The sequence below is a fragment of the Lissotriton helveticus genome, chromosome 1_1, assembly GCF_964261635.1.
Source record: "Lissotriton helveticus chromosome 1_1, aLisHel1.1, whole genome shotgun sequence".
In the NCBI taxonomy this organism is placed as follows: domain Eukaryota; kingdom Metazoa; phylum Chordata; class Amphibia; order Caudata; family Salamandridae; genus Lissotriton; species Lissotriton helveticus.
This window is the reverse complement of record NC_136057.1, coordinates 1,896,382,344-1,896,400,074: the sequence shown is the minus strand read 5'-3', so window position 1 is coordinate 1,896,400,074 and position 17,731 is coordinate 1,896,382,344. Positions and strand designations below refer to the sequence as shown.

The 17,731-nt window shown below is 44.2% G+C and overlaps 1 protein-coding gene across 1 annotated transcript in view; it reads left to right on the top strand.

Moving 5' to 3' along the window:
• The window catches only part of HMCN1 (hemicentin 1), a 1,257,483-nt gene that overhangs the window by 1,051,674 nt on the left and 188,078 nt on the right, over positions 1-17,731 (top strand). The window contains exon 93 of the mRNA XM_078642741.1: positions 14,414-14,584. Coding sequence (XP_078498867.1) covers positions 14,414-14,584 — 171 coding nt within the window. The remainder of the gene's footprint in view (positions 1-14,413; positions 14,585-17,731) is intronic.

Sequence of the window (17,731 nt, the reverse complement as noted above, 5' to 3'; positions counted from 1 at the left end):
CAGGGACCAATTAGTCCATGCGCCACTGCTAAGGCCATAATCCTCTCGTCAGAACAAACCAACTCATGAGCAATGATAGGACTCATCAGTTGATTAAAATCGACGTCAGGAGAAACCGGTCCGCAGAGACACAAATCAATGGCCCACTGGAAATCACAGGTCAGGCAGTGAAATACAGGCTGGACACAGGTGAAGTAGGAGAATCGAAAAGATAATCCATATGCCGTGCTCAATGTCGCCAACGGCAGTGTGCCATAATATTCAAGCATGCGGTTGCGAAACCGCGTCAGTAGCTGTTGCGCGGGGTCTTGCACAGGATGGACATCCATATTTAAAGAGACAAAAAACCACTAGCGCGCCAGCTGCTAATGCAAGTAAAAAAGGGAACCCTCCAAACAAGGATGAAAAAATAGAATGGAAGAAAGCAGGGATGACTCCAAAAATCTTTTCAAAGGAAGTCACGAGACCACTGCTAACAACTTTAAAAAAATGTGCAAGGCCTTTTGTGGAGGATGCGTTAAAGATAGTTCGAACCATCGCTCCGAAATGCAAAGGCAAATCAGTATTCAAAAGAGCCTGAACCTCTGTACGGGTGTTTGCAATGTGAAGCACGAAAGTTTCACGGGCCGAGCTCAAGGCCACCTCTTTCTGGGACAAAAGAGCCCTTATTCTTGCCATGCCGCTGAATTCTGCTCCCAAGGTCGGTATCTGTGGCCAGATGGAAGACTCCTTATGTTCACGTGTGGAAGGATAAAGCACATTTCTGCAGCAAAAAACCCGCTCACTTACTGTTACTATGAAAGGAATACCTTTAATTAACCCACAACAGTCCTCATTATTGAGCATTAAATAACTACCATTCTCTAATAATTTAAACGTGGGGATGATAGCAGGAACTGGCGTGCCCTGTAAAACGCAAGCCATATTGGGTCGGTCCTTGTTGCATGAACCGTGTAACTGTATATGTCTACACATTAAAGAATGATCTGGCGTCTCAGTGCACTCCTCCCCTGTCAGATAAACTTCCTGGTCATCCTTAAAACATCTGTATGTGTATGGGAGTGACCAGACTTCATGAAGGAAACCGCTACCTAAAGGTTCATAACGACCTATGGGTACATATTTCATGCAATTTGAAAACTTATATAAAGCAAAAGGCAGCGTTATTAAACCGTGGATAAGCCACGTTGCAGCAGTGGCTTCAGCCACGGAAAAAGGTAAAGATTCTAACCTTTCAATATGTAACATAGAAAAGGAAGCATCACGCATTGAAAGTAAGCGTTGTTTGTCAGTCAAATTAAACGGTGCAAATAAAGAAGAAACGTTCATGTACCCCCAGGGAACTTTACCCATTTTCAGTGTTTGAAGGGTCCATGCAAACTGCATGATTGATCGTAATTGATTTTGACCATGGTATAATACTGACACTTCATCATGTATAATATCGACGACTGACGACACAATATTATCCAATGTGTAAATTCTAGAGGAAAGCACATTAATGCTATTGTCAACAACTGCAAGCACTTTCTCAAGATTTGCTTGATCAATGGCCCTAAGGCGTGTAGCAGCCTCAATCTGTGATAGCTTCCAAATTTCATTGTAAACCCCATATAACCACCTTTTCGACCTGCCACTAGCCGGGCCTTTAATGAAATCATTCAAGTCCACGTCTGCATTTAGTTTAGAAAGGTGATTCTTAACCGCAGGTAAAGTTGAATGTTTCAGCCAGTTTTGACACAATTTGCCTACAGAATACGATGTGACAGTATGACCTAAGTCAAAACGGGGATCAGATCTAACAGTTTTAAAACCGTCAGTTAAATTCAAAAATCTATGTTGGCAAGAATCAGCACTACGGTGCCAAAGCAGCCAACCCTTAGGATTCACACTGGAAATGTTAAAGGAGGAATTAAGAAGTAGAGTCTGTAATTCTCTAATGGATAACTGAGTAAAATTACTCCAACCATCATATTCCTCTAACTCCGGGAAAGAAGGAGCGTTTAATTTTTTAGAAGTAGCCAATCCAAAGCATGTGGTCTGGGAAATTGTTTCATTCAGAAACAGCATATGATTCGGGATGAGACATGCACGGTGCAAAGCCTCAGTGCCTTGTACCTGCCAGGCCTTTGAACCCCAAACTGATTTAAGGTCTATCGTATCCTTCCATAACTCATAGCCTCCAGTAACTAATTGATCAAGGAAGGACTTGGAATACAACAATTTAGTATCGGTAAGTCTAACCTTGGACATTGGCATTTTTTGAAACTTAAAATAAAAGGACTCGGGATTGGACTGATTAAAGTCAGTGAAGTAAGTATACTTTCTCAGAAATGTTTCAGAACTCCCCTGATGAGGCGCTGGGCAATGTTCCCACTGAGTAAAGTTAACAGCATCCCTTCTGGATGATGTTTTGTGTAAGAAGTGATTGCCATAATGTTGGTAACAGAATAATTCACCATAATTAGCAGATTCTAAATATAAATCCTCAGCATCAAATGCAGCATAGTATTGCAAATCAGAAAATAAACTTTCTACAGCTTTGACATCCCAGTCATCAGAACGAATGTTTTGTTTCACCACATCCCCCATATTCACTCTAAGTACATTAGGGACATTAACGACTTCCGTTGGGCCATGAATCTGAAACCGAACTGCATCCCACACGATTCCATCAAGGACAGGCCATGCTGTGATGTTAACCAAAGTCAAGTCTCTTTTTAATCTGTGTGTAGAATGTGAAGAAGAAAGTGGGGCCAAAGTTCCATTTAAATGAGTAATGCAAGTTCTCTCCTCGACATAGTGTCCATTCATAATTCGAAAAAAATAAAACACAAAACCAATTGACATAAAAAGGTAAACTGAAAAAAGGACCAGCCAAATGTAAGTCCAAGGGGGTATCAAAAAATGTTTTTTACACAGGCTAGCATAAACTGCAATTCGAGAGGGTTTCTTCGAGGCAAGGGAAGCAGAGTCAAATGAAAATCTGGATTCCGTGGCTAAACGAGCTTGCAGGTCAGGCATGGACAAATCAGTGGGGTAGGTATAGTCTATCTCATCAATGTTAGTTCCGGGTAAATTATTTAATAACGGACTGGAAACAGCAGGTAATTCGATGGCCACTTCAGGTTCAATATTAGAAGCAGTGGGCATAACTGAATTCCTCACAATGGAAGGACAGGAAACAGCCGGTGTCATGCTAAGAAGAATCGGCCACTCTGTGTATCTTGACATTGTCAATTGAAATAAACCTGTTTTCCTTACGTCCAGGAAGTGGTGGTAAAATGACAGTTCTTGTGCCTTTCACTCCAAGGACTGGAACCGGAGCTCGATAGGAAGGACCAAATTCTTTCTTGTTATCGATCTTCTCCCGAACCAGTTCTCCAACTTGGGGTAGCCAGCCAACTACCGGGATCTGCAACGCATCATCCGACGTGGAGGGCAAATGTTCCTTTGCAAGACTGTCTCTGGTCTTTTGTAGATTCTGTAAAACATTGCAATGTTCATCTGCGTCAAAGGAAGTGGCGCGAACCACATAGTCTAGACCGTCAAGGTCAGGGACGTACATCTTGATGCCAAAGAGCATTTCGTATGGGGTCCGCCCACCCAGAGACCTTCTAGGGAGATTATTAAGAGCACGCTGCACGCCATAGAGGTGAGCCAGCCAGTTTCTGCCAGTGCCTATAACTCGGGCTGTCAAAGATTGCTTTAAATCACGGTTCATTCGCTCAACTACACTGTTACCCTCAGGTCTGTAGGGAGACGAAAACTTGACTTGGACCCCCAACGAAGTCATGGCATCCTTATACGCCTTAGAGGCGAAAGCCGGACCCTGATCCGAATGGAAGGTACCACAGGCAAAAATCCCTATAAAGATACGCAAATCTCTAATGACAGTCCGTGAATCAGCGCTGCGATGTGGCCATACCCACACAAAGCGTGTGCATGAGTCAACTGCTACTAAGATGTACTTATACGCAGTATCAGATGAAAAAGGACCGCAGTGATCCAAATAAACACAACCTAGTGGTTTATTAGAAATGTACAACTGAGTCTGTGGCGGACGCGTAGCAGTTGAAGGTTTAATCTGCTGGCATATGTCACAAAGAAGGACATAATCACGCGTCTGTTTGTACAGTCCCCGCCACCAGAAACGTTGTTGTAATTGAGTTACAGTGGCCGAGACGCCCGCATGCGCAGACGCCACACCTTCATGTGCCGCTGTAATCAAGTCTGCTCTGCGATCCGAGTTGGGAATCAGCCGTTCCCCAACGTCAGGAATTGTCACAAAAGGAACCTTTTCGGGATTTAAGTGGTATTTGTACTTCGAAGGGAATCCCGCAGGATGCTTACTTCCCTTCTCAGAGGCAGCAACTGCTGCCAAGATGTCGCTATCAATCTTGGTTTTTGACCTAGTAACCGCTGCAACTAAGTATGTAGATACTGCTAATTTCGCTGCTTCATCAGCAAGCGAGTTGCCAACAGCGTGAACTCCTACGCGCTGATGACCGAGAGTATGAATCACATAAACGAGTGGCAACATAGCCTTAAGCTCTGCCACTCGAACCCAGATCATTTTATGTTTTATTGTGCTACCTTTGGAATCATGAAATTCATTTTGAATCCAAAAGAACAAGTTCTCATTGTAAGACTGGACACAGTAGAAAGAATCACTTACAATCAGAGTAGTAACACTTGGATCTGCGTACTCCAACGCTAGTAAAAGAGCACGAAGCTCAGCTAATTGTGCAGTGCAATCGCCCAGGGGCAACGTGTGTACCTCCCTGGAAATGAATTCATCGTTCAACATAGCGCCAACCACAATAGCGCATGCGGAAACGTAGGCATGTTTAGAGCCATGCGCAACCTGCGCCGACCCATCAGTGTAAATGATGCAATGGAAGTCCTCCAAAGGTCGCATAGCCAGAGTAGCAGGATGAACGAACTCATACTGCAAGTACTCTTGCGACCGTAAAGAGGCGTCAAAAATAAACGTGACATCCGTGGACGTCAATGACGCTGCCCATTGAATCCACCGTGGGTGCAAAGCCTTCGAATTAGGTACACTGGCTTTCGTGACTGCCTCCAAATGAGGACAGGGTGTTACCACTAACATGCGCTTCCCCTGTGACAGAGCTCGTTCTTTAAGAATCGCCATCTGTACAGCAGTTAAAACCTTTTCCACAGTGGGAAATCGCAATTCAGCCGAAGTGTACAAGTGTGACTTGTAAGCAATAGGTACTGTGTCTCCTTCATTAAAAGTGAGGTACGTGAAACCCACTGTCCCAGGAATTATTCTTATTACCAGGTTGGTGTGGTTATCACGAGTCAGTAAGTATTTAGAAGCGAGCAGATCGGCCTGCAAAGATTGCAAAATGGCCGAATGCTCAGGCAGCCAGCATGATTTTGAAAAAGTTGGTTGTATCAAAGCATACAAAGGCTTGATACGCTGGGCATATTCCGGAACATAAGTTCTGCCGAAATTCAAGAAGCCCAGTAAAGACTGTAATTTCTTCAGTGTTGTAGGAGCGCGCAACTGTGCGCATTTCTCCAGGAAGTGGGGAGTCAATCCTCGACCTTCATTGTTCAGCTCATAGCCGAGGAACAACACTGTGTGTTCTGCAATGTGCGATTTTGCAAAATTAAACTTGTAACCCATATCAGCAAAGTTACAAATTATTGAATTCACCCGACACAGATGCATCCAAATTTCGTCGTCTGTGAGATAAATGTCATCCACATAAGAACATGCATCTGGATCGATACTCTCCAATATAGTGACTATTCTTGAGGTGAAGACTCCAGGACTATTTTTGTAGCCCATTGGAAGTCGCCGGAAGCTTTTTTGCACACCAGCGGACGTAAAACTTGTCCATTGGGAGCTGAAGCTATCCAGTCTGTGTGCATAAAAACCGTTAGATATGTCAAGCGTTGTCTTGAAACGCTTACGCACTAGACTATCCACTAGCGCAGAGCCGTGAGTATTCTGTACCGCACAGTTACGGCAATGCGAGTTCAAATGACGGTAATCCAATACCAAACGATATGATCCGTCAGGTTTGGTCACAGTAAAAAGGGGATTATTCATCGGTGACACACACGTTTCAATAACTCCCTGATATTCCAATTGTTCAAGGATTTCTGCGACGGCAGCTTTAGCTTCACGCCGTATGGGATATTGAGGCTGAGGCTGAGGCTCAGACCGCAAAGGAATTTCGTGGGAAGGAGATAATTTATCCCAACCACATTGGTTGCGGTACAGAGCCGGTGCAAGAGCCCGAGCCCACTCTTCTGCAAAATGCTGCGCATGCTCAGTCGAGACAGTGTGCGCGAAACTGGGAAGGATTACCTCCTCCCCTCGCGGCGCTGCGAGCACAAAAGGTGGGGGCCAGTCAGCCTCAGAAAGCAAAATGTCGTACGTAGACGAAAGGTTCTCCCAAAATACCCCTCTGACAGTACGCTGTATGTCACCTTCAATTAACAGAACAATTTCAAAAAGTCTTTCAGGGGGAGCCAGTCTTGTATCGGCTGTTTCAATTACAACGAACACTTCAGTCGCTGTCACCCTCAGTAGTGGACGCAGCGCCTCTCTGACTATGGTTATCTCCGCCGCGCTGTCCAGCAAGGTCAGAGCCCACGTCAGATTCCGAAGCCGCGTTCTCACTATCTGTGGCATATCGATGCGCTGTTAAGGCTGCGACTTTCTTTTTCGCAAACTGCGGTCTTTTAGGCGTAGAATCCTCCTGCTTCACAGCGCCGTCAGCTTGGCGGGACTGACCACGTCCCTGTTGGCCACCACGTCCACGTCCACCCCCTCCTCCACCGGTCTTCGGGGCCGATGTTTCCTGTAAGGAACGAGGAGAGCGTTGATCAGAACCCTGAAAACGATCAGGCAATTTAATCATCGCGCGATCGCGCAAATCATATACTTTCTCTGTCGGCGCAGGAGCTTGAAGCGCAGGAAAAGATTCCTGAGTCTGCTTATATTGCTTCCCCTGTGTCTGTTTTTTAGGCCAATTCTGTTTTTTGGACTTGGGCGGGACATCTGCAACTGCAGATTGTCCCTGAGGTTGTTTTTTCTCCTTTACTGCAAAATATTTCAGACCTCTACTTGTGCGGCCAATTGTCTTATAAGCGGCCACTACAATTTTTGCCAACTGACGGGGTTTGTCGGCATCGGGCAGAGCAGCCAAAGCATTCGACACCTGAAAGTTAACTGCATCTCCTTTAACATTGGAGAGAATGAGATCACATACAATCTCAAAAGAACCACACAGGCGCATACCCAATTCAACCGCTGCCTCTGGACCGTGATCATTCTGAACACGTCTAATGATGTCAGGCAGGGCAGTCATAGACGGGGTGCCGAAGCACCTTGTATAAACTGCCGCAAATGTTTTTCCCCAGCTTTCACAGTCAACAAGTTCAGGAGTTAAATCCTTCGGTAAAGTAATCGTCAACATTCTATGCTTATCAGCAGGAGTAGAATTCGGAAAAACCGCCTCCAGTTGATCAAACTTCTCAGCTAGCCAGAATGGGAAGTCATCGTTGTCAACTGGACGAGCACCAAAAAACGAATTAACCATCACTGGATTGAGACGCATTCCGCCTCGATCCATGGGAACGGCCGCACCCCCCTGGGGACCACCAGGCAGGTGGCGACCGATGTATTGCACTAATGCACTAATGCACGAATCACGGAAATGGAAACAACATGCAGCCTACGAATTTCCTGCAGGGTACAATCGCCGTGATTCGGGTGCGGGGTAAAGCCACCCAACGCAGGCCAATTTGTACCTGGAATTGAGAGTGGACCTAACCTCGCAGCGGACAAAGAGTGGGGGAGGGCGCCATCAAACCAAACTCGATGCTGCCAATGATCAATAGGTATTTCCAATGCTCTGTACGGTGTATACTCAGCCGGGACAGCCGAGGCGGTGTAGGAGTGGAACAAACCAGAATTAGCGTCCACAGCCGGAAACGTAACCCAAGAGTAAAACAACTCGTAAGGGAACGCCGGATCTGCACATACCACGAAAATCACAGCCATCCCATCCACCGGGACCTGGTACGTCTGAAGATGGTTGCGTACCGCTACGCGACTATGCTGCGCAATGGCCACCGCCGCCATGACAACACTGGAAACAAGAAAACACAAAGAATACTTTGTAGCACAACTGGGTAGTAATTCAAAGAAACCGTTTAAGAAAGAATCAAGCTTGAATAATACCTATCTCAAAAAATAGGTAGGTTTCACCGACACCCCGCTTTCCGGAAACGGAGGTGAAGGGGTTAAGGTATGAACGATAAACTACTCGAGTGTCATGATATAAGACCACCGAAAACGTTGGGCGCCATGTCGCAGGGTTTCTGTTCTCACACAGAACTGTGCACAGAGGAGTGGAACCTCGGCAAATTAGGGTGTCCCAAAACTCACCTTAGCAACCAACTCACCCCTTACCGAGCTAGCTACAGTGTCTCATTGGACATATCAAACTCCCAATGTTTAGACAAACCAGAACATGAACTTACAGTACCTCAGGGTACGTGGGACTCATGAACACTCTTTCGTTATATTATCATTACAAACCAGAACATGGAGTAAAGAAGACACATGTGCATTTGAAATGTTTATTTACTAATGCCGTCTTCTCAGGCGCAGTATCTTAGATAATACAAGTATACTTATTATCAGTAGCAAAATTATCAGCATAGTTACTAAGACATAAAAAGCGAATGGTGACAGCATGTTAACATACTGTAATGAATAAGAGTTAACAACACTTATATCTCACCCTCCCTAACACATATATTATATTATTAGCTAAGAAGGTCTCTTTGGGTTGTTTCAGGGCGGGCCCATACCTTAGTGTCCTAGCATGAAGGAATCACATCAGCATACACCAGCTCTCTCTGCATGTGCACCGCATCAAGTGTGTCCTATGTGCCTCGTGCAAAGCAATATCAATCCCGCCTGAAGCCAGAGTTGGCAAAGGCTGCACTTGTGTTATGACTATGAAGGCGTGGAGATCAGACCTCATAACAATTCCATATCGTGTTGTTCCTGAAACTTCAGCACTCTTCGTGCAGACATAGTTTATTAAGCAAAGCTGATATCAGAGCAATAACATATTATTCTCACATACACCACGGCAAACTACTAGGTTGAAAGCTAAGTCAACAATTAAGTGTCGTGTGTAGAAGTTGCAAGAAAGAAAAATGGCGTTTAAACCTCAAATGTACCTATGCTAACTTAAACACGATATAAGGATATACAGGAGCTATATGACACAGCCAAATATCATTCGGAACCCTACTCTCCGTATTAACATGCTTTCACACTCCTACCTACCTACACAGCTGCTTTACGCTTGAGTGGCTCTCAACATCTCAGCCCTTACTCTGATTCCAGGGGCGATAATCGAGTTTACTCTGCAATTGCTAACCGTCTTCTCGTCCTCGAGCGCCAGCTGGAACTGCTTTTAAATTAGGTGTCTGTTATGTATTGGTAGGTGATGTCACCGTCGATAGGGGCCTGTGCTTTTCGCAATGCTTTTATCAGTGTGTCTATGAAATCTGCAGGGTGTCAGAGGGGCCAGTGTGCATTGGGAGGTCGTATGTTTTGCTGTTTGAGCATGATAAGCCTCTTATCTAGATCCGGGATGTAGGTGCGCAGGATGTTGACACCCACCTGGACCCTCACCCTCCTCGCCGCAGTTGGTGAATCCTAGGGTGGCACCGCAGGTATGCGTCAGCCCTGGTATCAGTACGAGACAGGAAAATACAGGAGGAATGCTTATGCTGGGAATGGTAGCCCTTTACTGCACACAGTTATGGTGGGAGTGGCTTAACTGCAGCATTCATTGGAGGTCTGTTTTGAGGAGATGGGATTTACCTCATCAGTAATGATTTGGCGAGGACGAGGGCCTTAGAGGTAATGAATCAGACCCTTAAACTGTCACAACTCCCTCCAGTGATCACTCTACATGATGGATACATGCACCTGTGTATTCGCTCACATGACAGAACTTGCCACTTTACATCACACAGCTTTTTCCAATTGAACATCAAGGAAGTAGTGAAAGCTTCAGCTTGTGATCCGGAAGCAGGGGTTCGGGAGACAAGGGGTCCTCTGCACCCCAAAGATGGCTGTATTTTTCTAACCACTTGGTGGCAGCTGGGGCCATTCCTTGCTTTCGGGCCCAGGAGCCTGAGGCCATTGCTACGCCGCTGCTTGTGGTATATCAAGGACTCGTACATTCTATTTTTAGCAGACTTTTTTGCCTAAACACTTAGGTGGGTGTGGGCTGGGAACAATGAAGGATTCACTTTACTGTAACAAAAGACCGGATTAGTGACGTGTGTTAACATCCCCTTATGCTTTACAAGGCAAGATTATACATTCAGCATCAAGCATTATCTACGTCATATGCTTTCAAAGGATGTTTAGAGCTTCCTTCCTTCACAAAAACAATAAGTGACCGCGTTTACATTTGCTCTTTTCTTTTCATAATTGTCACACAGGAAGTTTATTCGCTCGAAGGCGAAGGTTCGCCATTTGCCCCATGTACCTGTTTCCATAATGCGTGCATGTCCACCTGTGAGTGTGGGATTCTCAATGCTGGGGACAGGAGTTGGGTGAGTGGAGCAGAGTGGTGCTCCAGATGTGTTTGGCGTCCCTGGTCGTTTCACTAGTTGAGAGACCTAGGACCGAGCTGGTCCCCGGATCTCTCACAATCTCGTTGGGCCTCTATGCACCATTATTGGGTGTGCTGCTGCTTGCTGGCGCATGTCAGGTGGTCAAGCTGCTCTGGGCTGCCCTCTAGTCTTTCATGCCTGTTGGAGCATTGCCCCGCATACCACAACTGCCCCCAGTTCAGACTCCGAGCACAGACGTGTGGATATCCCTGCACCTCTCACGTACTACTTTGTATGGGCCTGGGCCCGAACTGACCCTTGTGCCCCTGTCTCGTGCCTTTGCAGCAAATCTTAGGCCTCATCTAGCCCCGGCGTCCCATTCTGGCACCAACAATTGCCTTCAAAATCCTGGCACCCTCCACATCTGTACACGCTACAAGTAACCTGAGACCTTACCAGAGACTACTGCAAGGCCCTGCACACAAGCAGATTTACTCTGCTTATTGCACGGTATGACTTAATCCTCAGTGCCTCACATGTGCTCCACAGACTGTGGTACCAGCAATTAACAAGGGACGCCAGATGCTTGACTTCAACTGCTAAATCATTACAGCAGCCATTTAGAACCGTTGTGTAATGTTCTACCTGTCTGTTCCTCTTCAGAAGCCTGTAGGGTCCTTTTTATACCTATAGGTAAGATTCCAACATTGGCAAATGTATTTTGTTGAACCGGATGCCACTATTTGTGATTCTTTTTCACACAATCTGTATCTCATAGCCTTCCAACTGAACGATGTTTTCTTCAAGTATATAAATCCTTAGCTCCTCGTCGATCTTCATAGGCAGCCCTCTGCTTTTAGTCTAGGGTACCATATTGACTGTTTGTGTACCACCCCACTATTTAGGACCCTCTAAAAGAACGTCTATGGGTACATATGACTGGGTGGATAACCTTGTGCTCTTTAAGGTCCTCATCTACTATTTACTGTGCTTTGAAAGTTGATACAATTGAATATGTAATGAAAAATGTGCTGTAAAATTCACAATTTTGTTCTGTCGTTTTCCAAACCACCCTAGTAGCAGTTGGGCTCGCTCTCTGCGCTCGCTACGCGCCGGACGGGGGCTGGTCTGCCAAAATTTGCCAGGGCTGCTTTCAGTTCCCAGACCTCGCCGTCTTCACTGCCCATGTCGGCTTTTGTGCTTCCCATCAACAGATTCTCCTATTCCACCACCCCTTCTCCACTGCCTTTACTTCCCATTCACTGCCTCTTGTTCACTGCAAATCCTTCACTATCTGTACTTCTCATTCACTCCCTCTTCTTCCCTGACTCTCCTTCACTGCCTGTACCTCCCATTCCCTGACACTCTTTTACTGTCTCTTTCACTACCCTTCCTTCCCTGCCTGTACTTCCCATTTGCTGCCCCTCATTCACTCCCTCCTCTTCCCTGACTCGCCTTCACTGCCTGTACTTTCTATTCACTGCCTATAATTCACTCCCTCTTCTTCCCTGACTCTCTTTCACTGCCTGTACCTCCCATTCCCTGCCACTCCTTTACTGTCTCTTCCACTACCCTCCCTTTACTGTCTGTACTTCCCATTCACTGCCTCTCATTCACTCCCTCTTCTTCCTTGACTCTCCTTCACTGTCTGTACTTGCCATTCACTGCCTCTCATTCATTCCCTCTTCTTCCCTGACTCTCCTTCACTGTCTGTACCTCCCATTCCCTGCCACTCTTTTACTGTCTTTTTCACTACCCTCCCTTCACTGTCTGTACTTCCCATTCACTGCCTATAATTCATTCACTCTGCTTTCTTGACTCTCCTTCACTGTCTGTTCTTGCCATTCACTGCCTCTCATTCATTCCCTCTTCTTCCCTGACTCTCCTTCACTTTCTGTACCTTCCATTCCCTGCCACTCTTTTACTGTCTCTTTCACTACCCTCCCTTGACTCTCTGTACTTCCCATTTACTGCCTCTCATTCACCTCCACTTCTTCCCTGACTCTCCTTCACTGCTTGTACTTGCCATTCACTGCCTCTCATTCACCCCCTCTTCTTCCTTGACTCTCCTTCACTGTCTGTCCTTCCCATTCACTGCCTCTCATTCACCCCCTCTTCTTCCCTGACTCTCCTTCACTAGCCAATGGGTCGCGCTTTTGGGACCTTCTAAGTATTTAGTCATGAAGTACAATATCCTTGGTGCAACCACATCAACTGTTGCGTGGCAAAACACTTATAAGGTCCCAAAGGCGAGACCTAATGGCTATGCCAATGCTTGTTTTAAATGGAAGCCTGTGTTATCGGTTGGAACACAGGCTCCCATTGAAGTCAAAGGGAGACTTTACGAACGGTGTTCGGAACCATCTTAATTGGTCGGTCGGTTTCGCCGAACTTGAGTTGGTCAGAACCGATTCCGACAAGGAGTCGATCAGATTGCTTTCTGACCAACTTCAAAATGAGGCCCATAGTATCTCTTTGACATTTTCCATCAGGAAGGTCCACTGACTAATCGACTATGCAGACTCAAATCCGTCTCCTTCCCCATTATCTAATTGCTTGATTGTTCTACATTTCAGTATCCTTACTGTGGTCTACTTTACTGCTCTATTGTTCTATCTTTTTCTATATGCTGTGTGTTAATCCCACTTGAATTTCATCATGTACTTCTTGTAAAGTTATCCTCCAATTATGTAAAGTGCTCTGATACCCTCAGGTCTAGCCAGCGCTGCATAAAACTCAAATCCGTCTCCTTCCAAATTATCTAATTGCTTGATTGTTCCATGTTTCTGTATCCTTACTGTGGTCTACTTTCCTGCTCTATTGTCCTATCTTTTTCTATATGTTGTGTGTTAATCCCACTTGAATTTCATCATGTACTTCTTGTAAACTTTTCCTCAAATCATGTAAAGCGCTCTGATACCTTCAGGTCTAACCAGCGCTGTATAAAACTCAAATAAATAAAATAAAACAGGTAGATTGAGGCTGCCCGTTTCCCTACTACCTATTGTTGCACTTGAAGTCCATGATTAGGCTCTGGCTTTATTGTCGATGTTGCCCCAATTCTTACTGGCCTTTAGTTGTAGTTTTTTAAAAACATTTTTAGATTTTGCTGCCCCACTTTCGGCCCGAGAGATTGTCAGTGGCTGAGATTAATTTAAGCGTTCCATGCATCACCTTATTGTTTTCACATGTGCTGCCCTAAGTGCCCTGGGTATGCCCAGATATGGGTCCCGGGCTTACTGTGCCATTGGAACCAAGGTTCTCCTGGCTGAAGATCCCAAATTGAGGCAAAACTGGCCCTAGTTTGCTTGTGTTCTGGTTCAGGGAGGAGCTGGCCTGCCAGTTCAGGCTGGACTGTTCCCCTGAAGAGCATGGTCAAGATTGATATGCATATGGCTGGGTCCAAACTGAGGTGGCATGGTGAGTAAAAAACTATGGATTAGGATGCGGACCGAACATTTGCCAGTGGCTGGGATTAATTCAAGCATTCCATCCTTCACCTTGTTGTTTTTCCACTTTCAAATATATACAGATTTTCACACTTGATGTCTGAAATTTTTCCTTCTTACCTTTTTTCTCCCAACCTAGTGTTAAATCCATTGCACTTGTGATTTTCCATTATTTTACTTTGGGAGATAAATTGGGCTCTAAAGAACTCAGTAGTGTTGCCAGTGTTTCAGGCACATTTCATGGATTCAGACTTTCATTCTCATGTACGCTCAATGCCCTCCTGTATCTGACAATGACTGTGCCCTATTTTCTGTGCTTTCCACAGTGGATGGAAGCTGGGGGCCATGGCAGACTTGGAGTGAATGTTCTGCATCTTGCGGAGGAGGAGAGCAGACTCGGACCCGCCAATGTGACAACCCAATACCCTCCAATAGTGGGCGCTCTTGCCCTGGGGATTCCAGCCAGCTCTCCAAATGTAACATCAAGGCCTGTCCAGGTAACTATATACAACATTTGGTGGGGGGTGGGGGGGGGCATTCTGTGACACTAAGTCAAACATTCCTATGCAGCCCAGCTTGGAGGAATGAGGTGTTTTTGAATGGAGCTCAAAGTGAAGTCGTCGGCTCTTAGAACTTGGGTGATTTTTATGCGGTTGGTAGGGATTAATGAAATTGCTATAGAGAGATCACTGGATACTCAAGTTATTTAGATCCATAGCTACTGCTTCTTTAACATTGATATTGATATGCTGCAGAGAAGCTGTTTTCTTTGGTAAACAGACATAATATCGATTCCAAAATATCGACTGGAGATAATATCGAGGTAAAAATATAGACTAGACAAAATATCGACCAGACATAATATAGACTACAAAAATATCGAGTAATATCGATATTAATAGCCAAAATATCGAATCAAAAATATAGACTAGACATAATATCGACTAGATAGAATATAGACAACAAAAAAATCGAAAATAAGGTACGTTTTTAATAATTTGTAATAATTGTGTAATATAAATCTGTAGCGGGTTGTGGGTTTATAGGGGAATAGGATGGGAAGTAATTTAATTATAATTAATTTAATCTGTAATATAATTGTAATTGTTAATTAATTATTAATTGTTAATTAATTAAAATATAATTGGTAATTAATAATAATTGATTAATTGATCAATAATTAATTTTTAGTAAATTATTTTCTGTAGCGGGTTGTGGGTTTATAGGGAATAGGGTGGGAAGTAATTTAAATATTATTAATCCATTATGTAAAATAATTATAATTGTTAATTAATTATTAATTGGTAAATATTTAAAAATTCATTGGTAAATAATTATAATTGAATAATTGATAAATCATTATTTTCTAGTAAATTATTTTCTGTAGCGGGTTGTGGGTTTATAGGGGAATAGGGTGGGAAGTAATTTAATTATAAATAATTAATTATGTAAATTAATAATAATTGTTAATTCATTATTAATTGGTAATTAATTAAAATATAATTGGTAATTAATTATAAATATGTAATTGATAAATAATTAATATTTAGTAAATTATTTTCTGTAGTGGGTTGTGAGTTTATGGGGGGATAGGGTGGGAAGTAATTTAATAATAATTAATTAATTATGTAAATTAATTAAAATTGTTAATTAATTAATAATTGTCCACTAAATAAAATTTAATTGGTAAATAAAAGTAATTGGTATTGGAAATTAAATTTAATTGGTAATAATATTTCTACTAATTATATTTATTTATGAAGTTTTTACTTTTTCTACTGTTGCACCCACTGGAGTGGGAATAGTAATTTTAACCCCTACGCTATCCAGCGCTTTCCCTACTGTTGCACCCACTGGAGTGGGGATAGTAATTTTAACCCCTACGCTATCCAGCGCTTTCCCTACTGTTGCACCCACTGGAGTGGGAATAGTAATTTTTACCCCTCCGCTATCCAGCGCTTTCCCTACTGTTGCACCCACTGGAGTGGGAATAGTAATTTTAACCCCTACGCTATCCAGCGCTTTCCCTACTGTTGCACCCACTGGAGTGGGAATAGTAATTTTTACCCCTACGCTATCCAGCGCTTTCCCTACTGTTGCACCCACTGGAGTGGGAATAGTAAATTTTACCCCTACGCTATCCAACGCTTTCCCTACTGTTGCACCCACTGGAGTGGTGATAGTAATTTTTACCTCTACGCGATTCAGCGCTTTCCCTACTGTTGCACCCACTGGAGTGGGAATAGTAATTTTAACCCCTACGCTATCCAACGCTTTCCCTACTGTTGCTCCCACTGGAGTGGGAATAGTTATCTTTACCCCTACACTATCCAGCGCTTTCCCTACTGTTGCACCCACTGGAGTGGGAATAGTAATTTTAACCCCTACGCTATCCAGCGCTTTCCCTACTGTTGCACCCACTGGAGTGGGAATAGTAATTTTAACCCCTACGCTAGCCAGCGCTTTCCCTACTGTTGCACCCACTGGAGTGGGGATAGTAATTTTAACCCCTACGCTATCCAGCACTTTCCCTACTGTTGCACCCACTGGAGTGGGAATAGTAATTTTTACCCCTACGCTATCCAGCGCTTTCCTTACTGTTGCACCCACTGGAGTGGGAATAGTAATTTTAACCCCTACGCTATCCAACGCTTTCCCTACTGTTGCACCCACTGGAGTGGTAATAGTAATTTTTACCTCTACGCTATCCAGCGCTTTCCCTACTGTTGCACCCACTGGAGTGGGAATAGTAATTTTTACCCCTACGCTATCCAACGCTTTCCCTACTGTTGCTCCCACTGGAGTGGGAATAGTAATTTTAACCCCTACGCTATCCAACGCTTTCCCTACTGTTGCACTCTTTGGAGTTGGAATAGTAATTTTTACCCCTACGCTATCCAACGCTTTCCCTACTGTTGCACCCACTGGAGTGGGAATAGTACATTTTACCCCTTCGCTATCCAACGCTTTTGCTACTGTTGAACTCACTAGAGTTGTTACAATAAATTTTAACCATTTTGCTATGCTACGGTAAAAATATTATATATGTTTGGTGTACCTTCCTGCACACAAAAAAATACTACCTGCAATGCAGGCACCCTTGCACGATGGTGCAATGGCGCACGTGTTGGTGCTAGGTTACCAAAAGGGCGCCAGCGCAAGGTAAAAAGACAGGAATGCAACATATTGCCTTAAATATGATGCATTCCTGCTCTTTCCCTGTCACCTAGAGCAGACTTGCTGTGCTGCAATGCGTGACTTTTCCATAAATTTCCCTTTGTGTGTATAGTGATCTTTATTCTCTATCTGTCAGTAACCGCATGGAGCTTTTAAATTGACTGCACTCGGAGTCCAGAAGAGGTCGCTGCTCCTAAAAATAATTTTATAATGTCCACCTTAGGGGAGGGATGCCAAATAACTTTATCTTCAGAAACCTACCCTTAATATAAATTCTGGCGCGGGTGATGAGCCTCCTTCTAATACTGCCATCGCCCAGAAGGTAGAGGCCGGGGTTAATAGTGGAAGAGTAAGCCCCCCATGTAAGGAGATAACTTGTGATATCTCCCGGGTAGAAGAGGAAGGAAGTCACAATAAAGGGAATTCCTGTACATTCCTATCTTGGAATGTAGCAGGCTTAAAAAAGA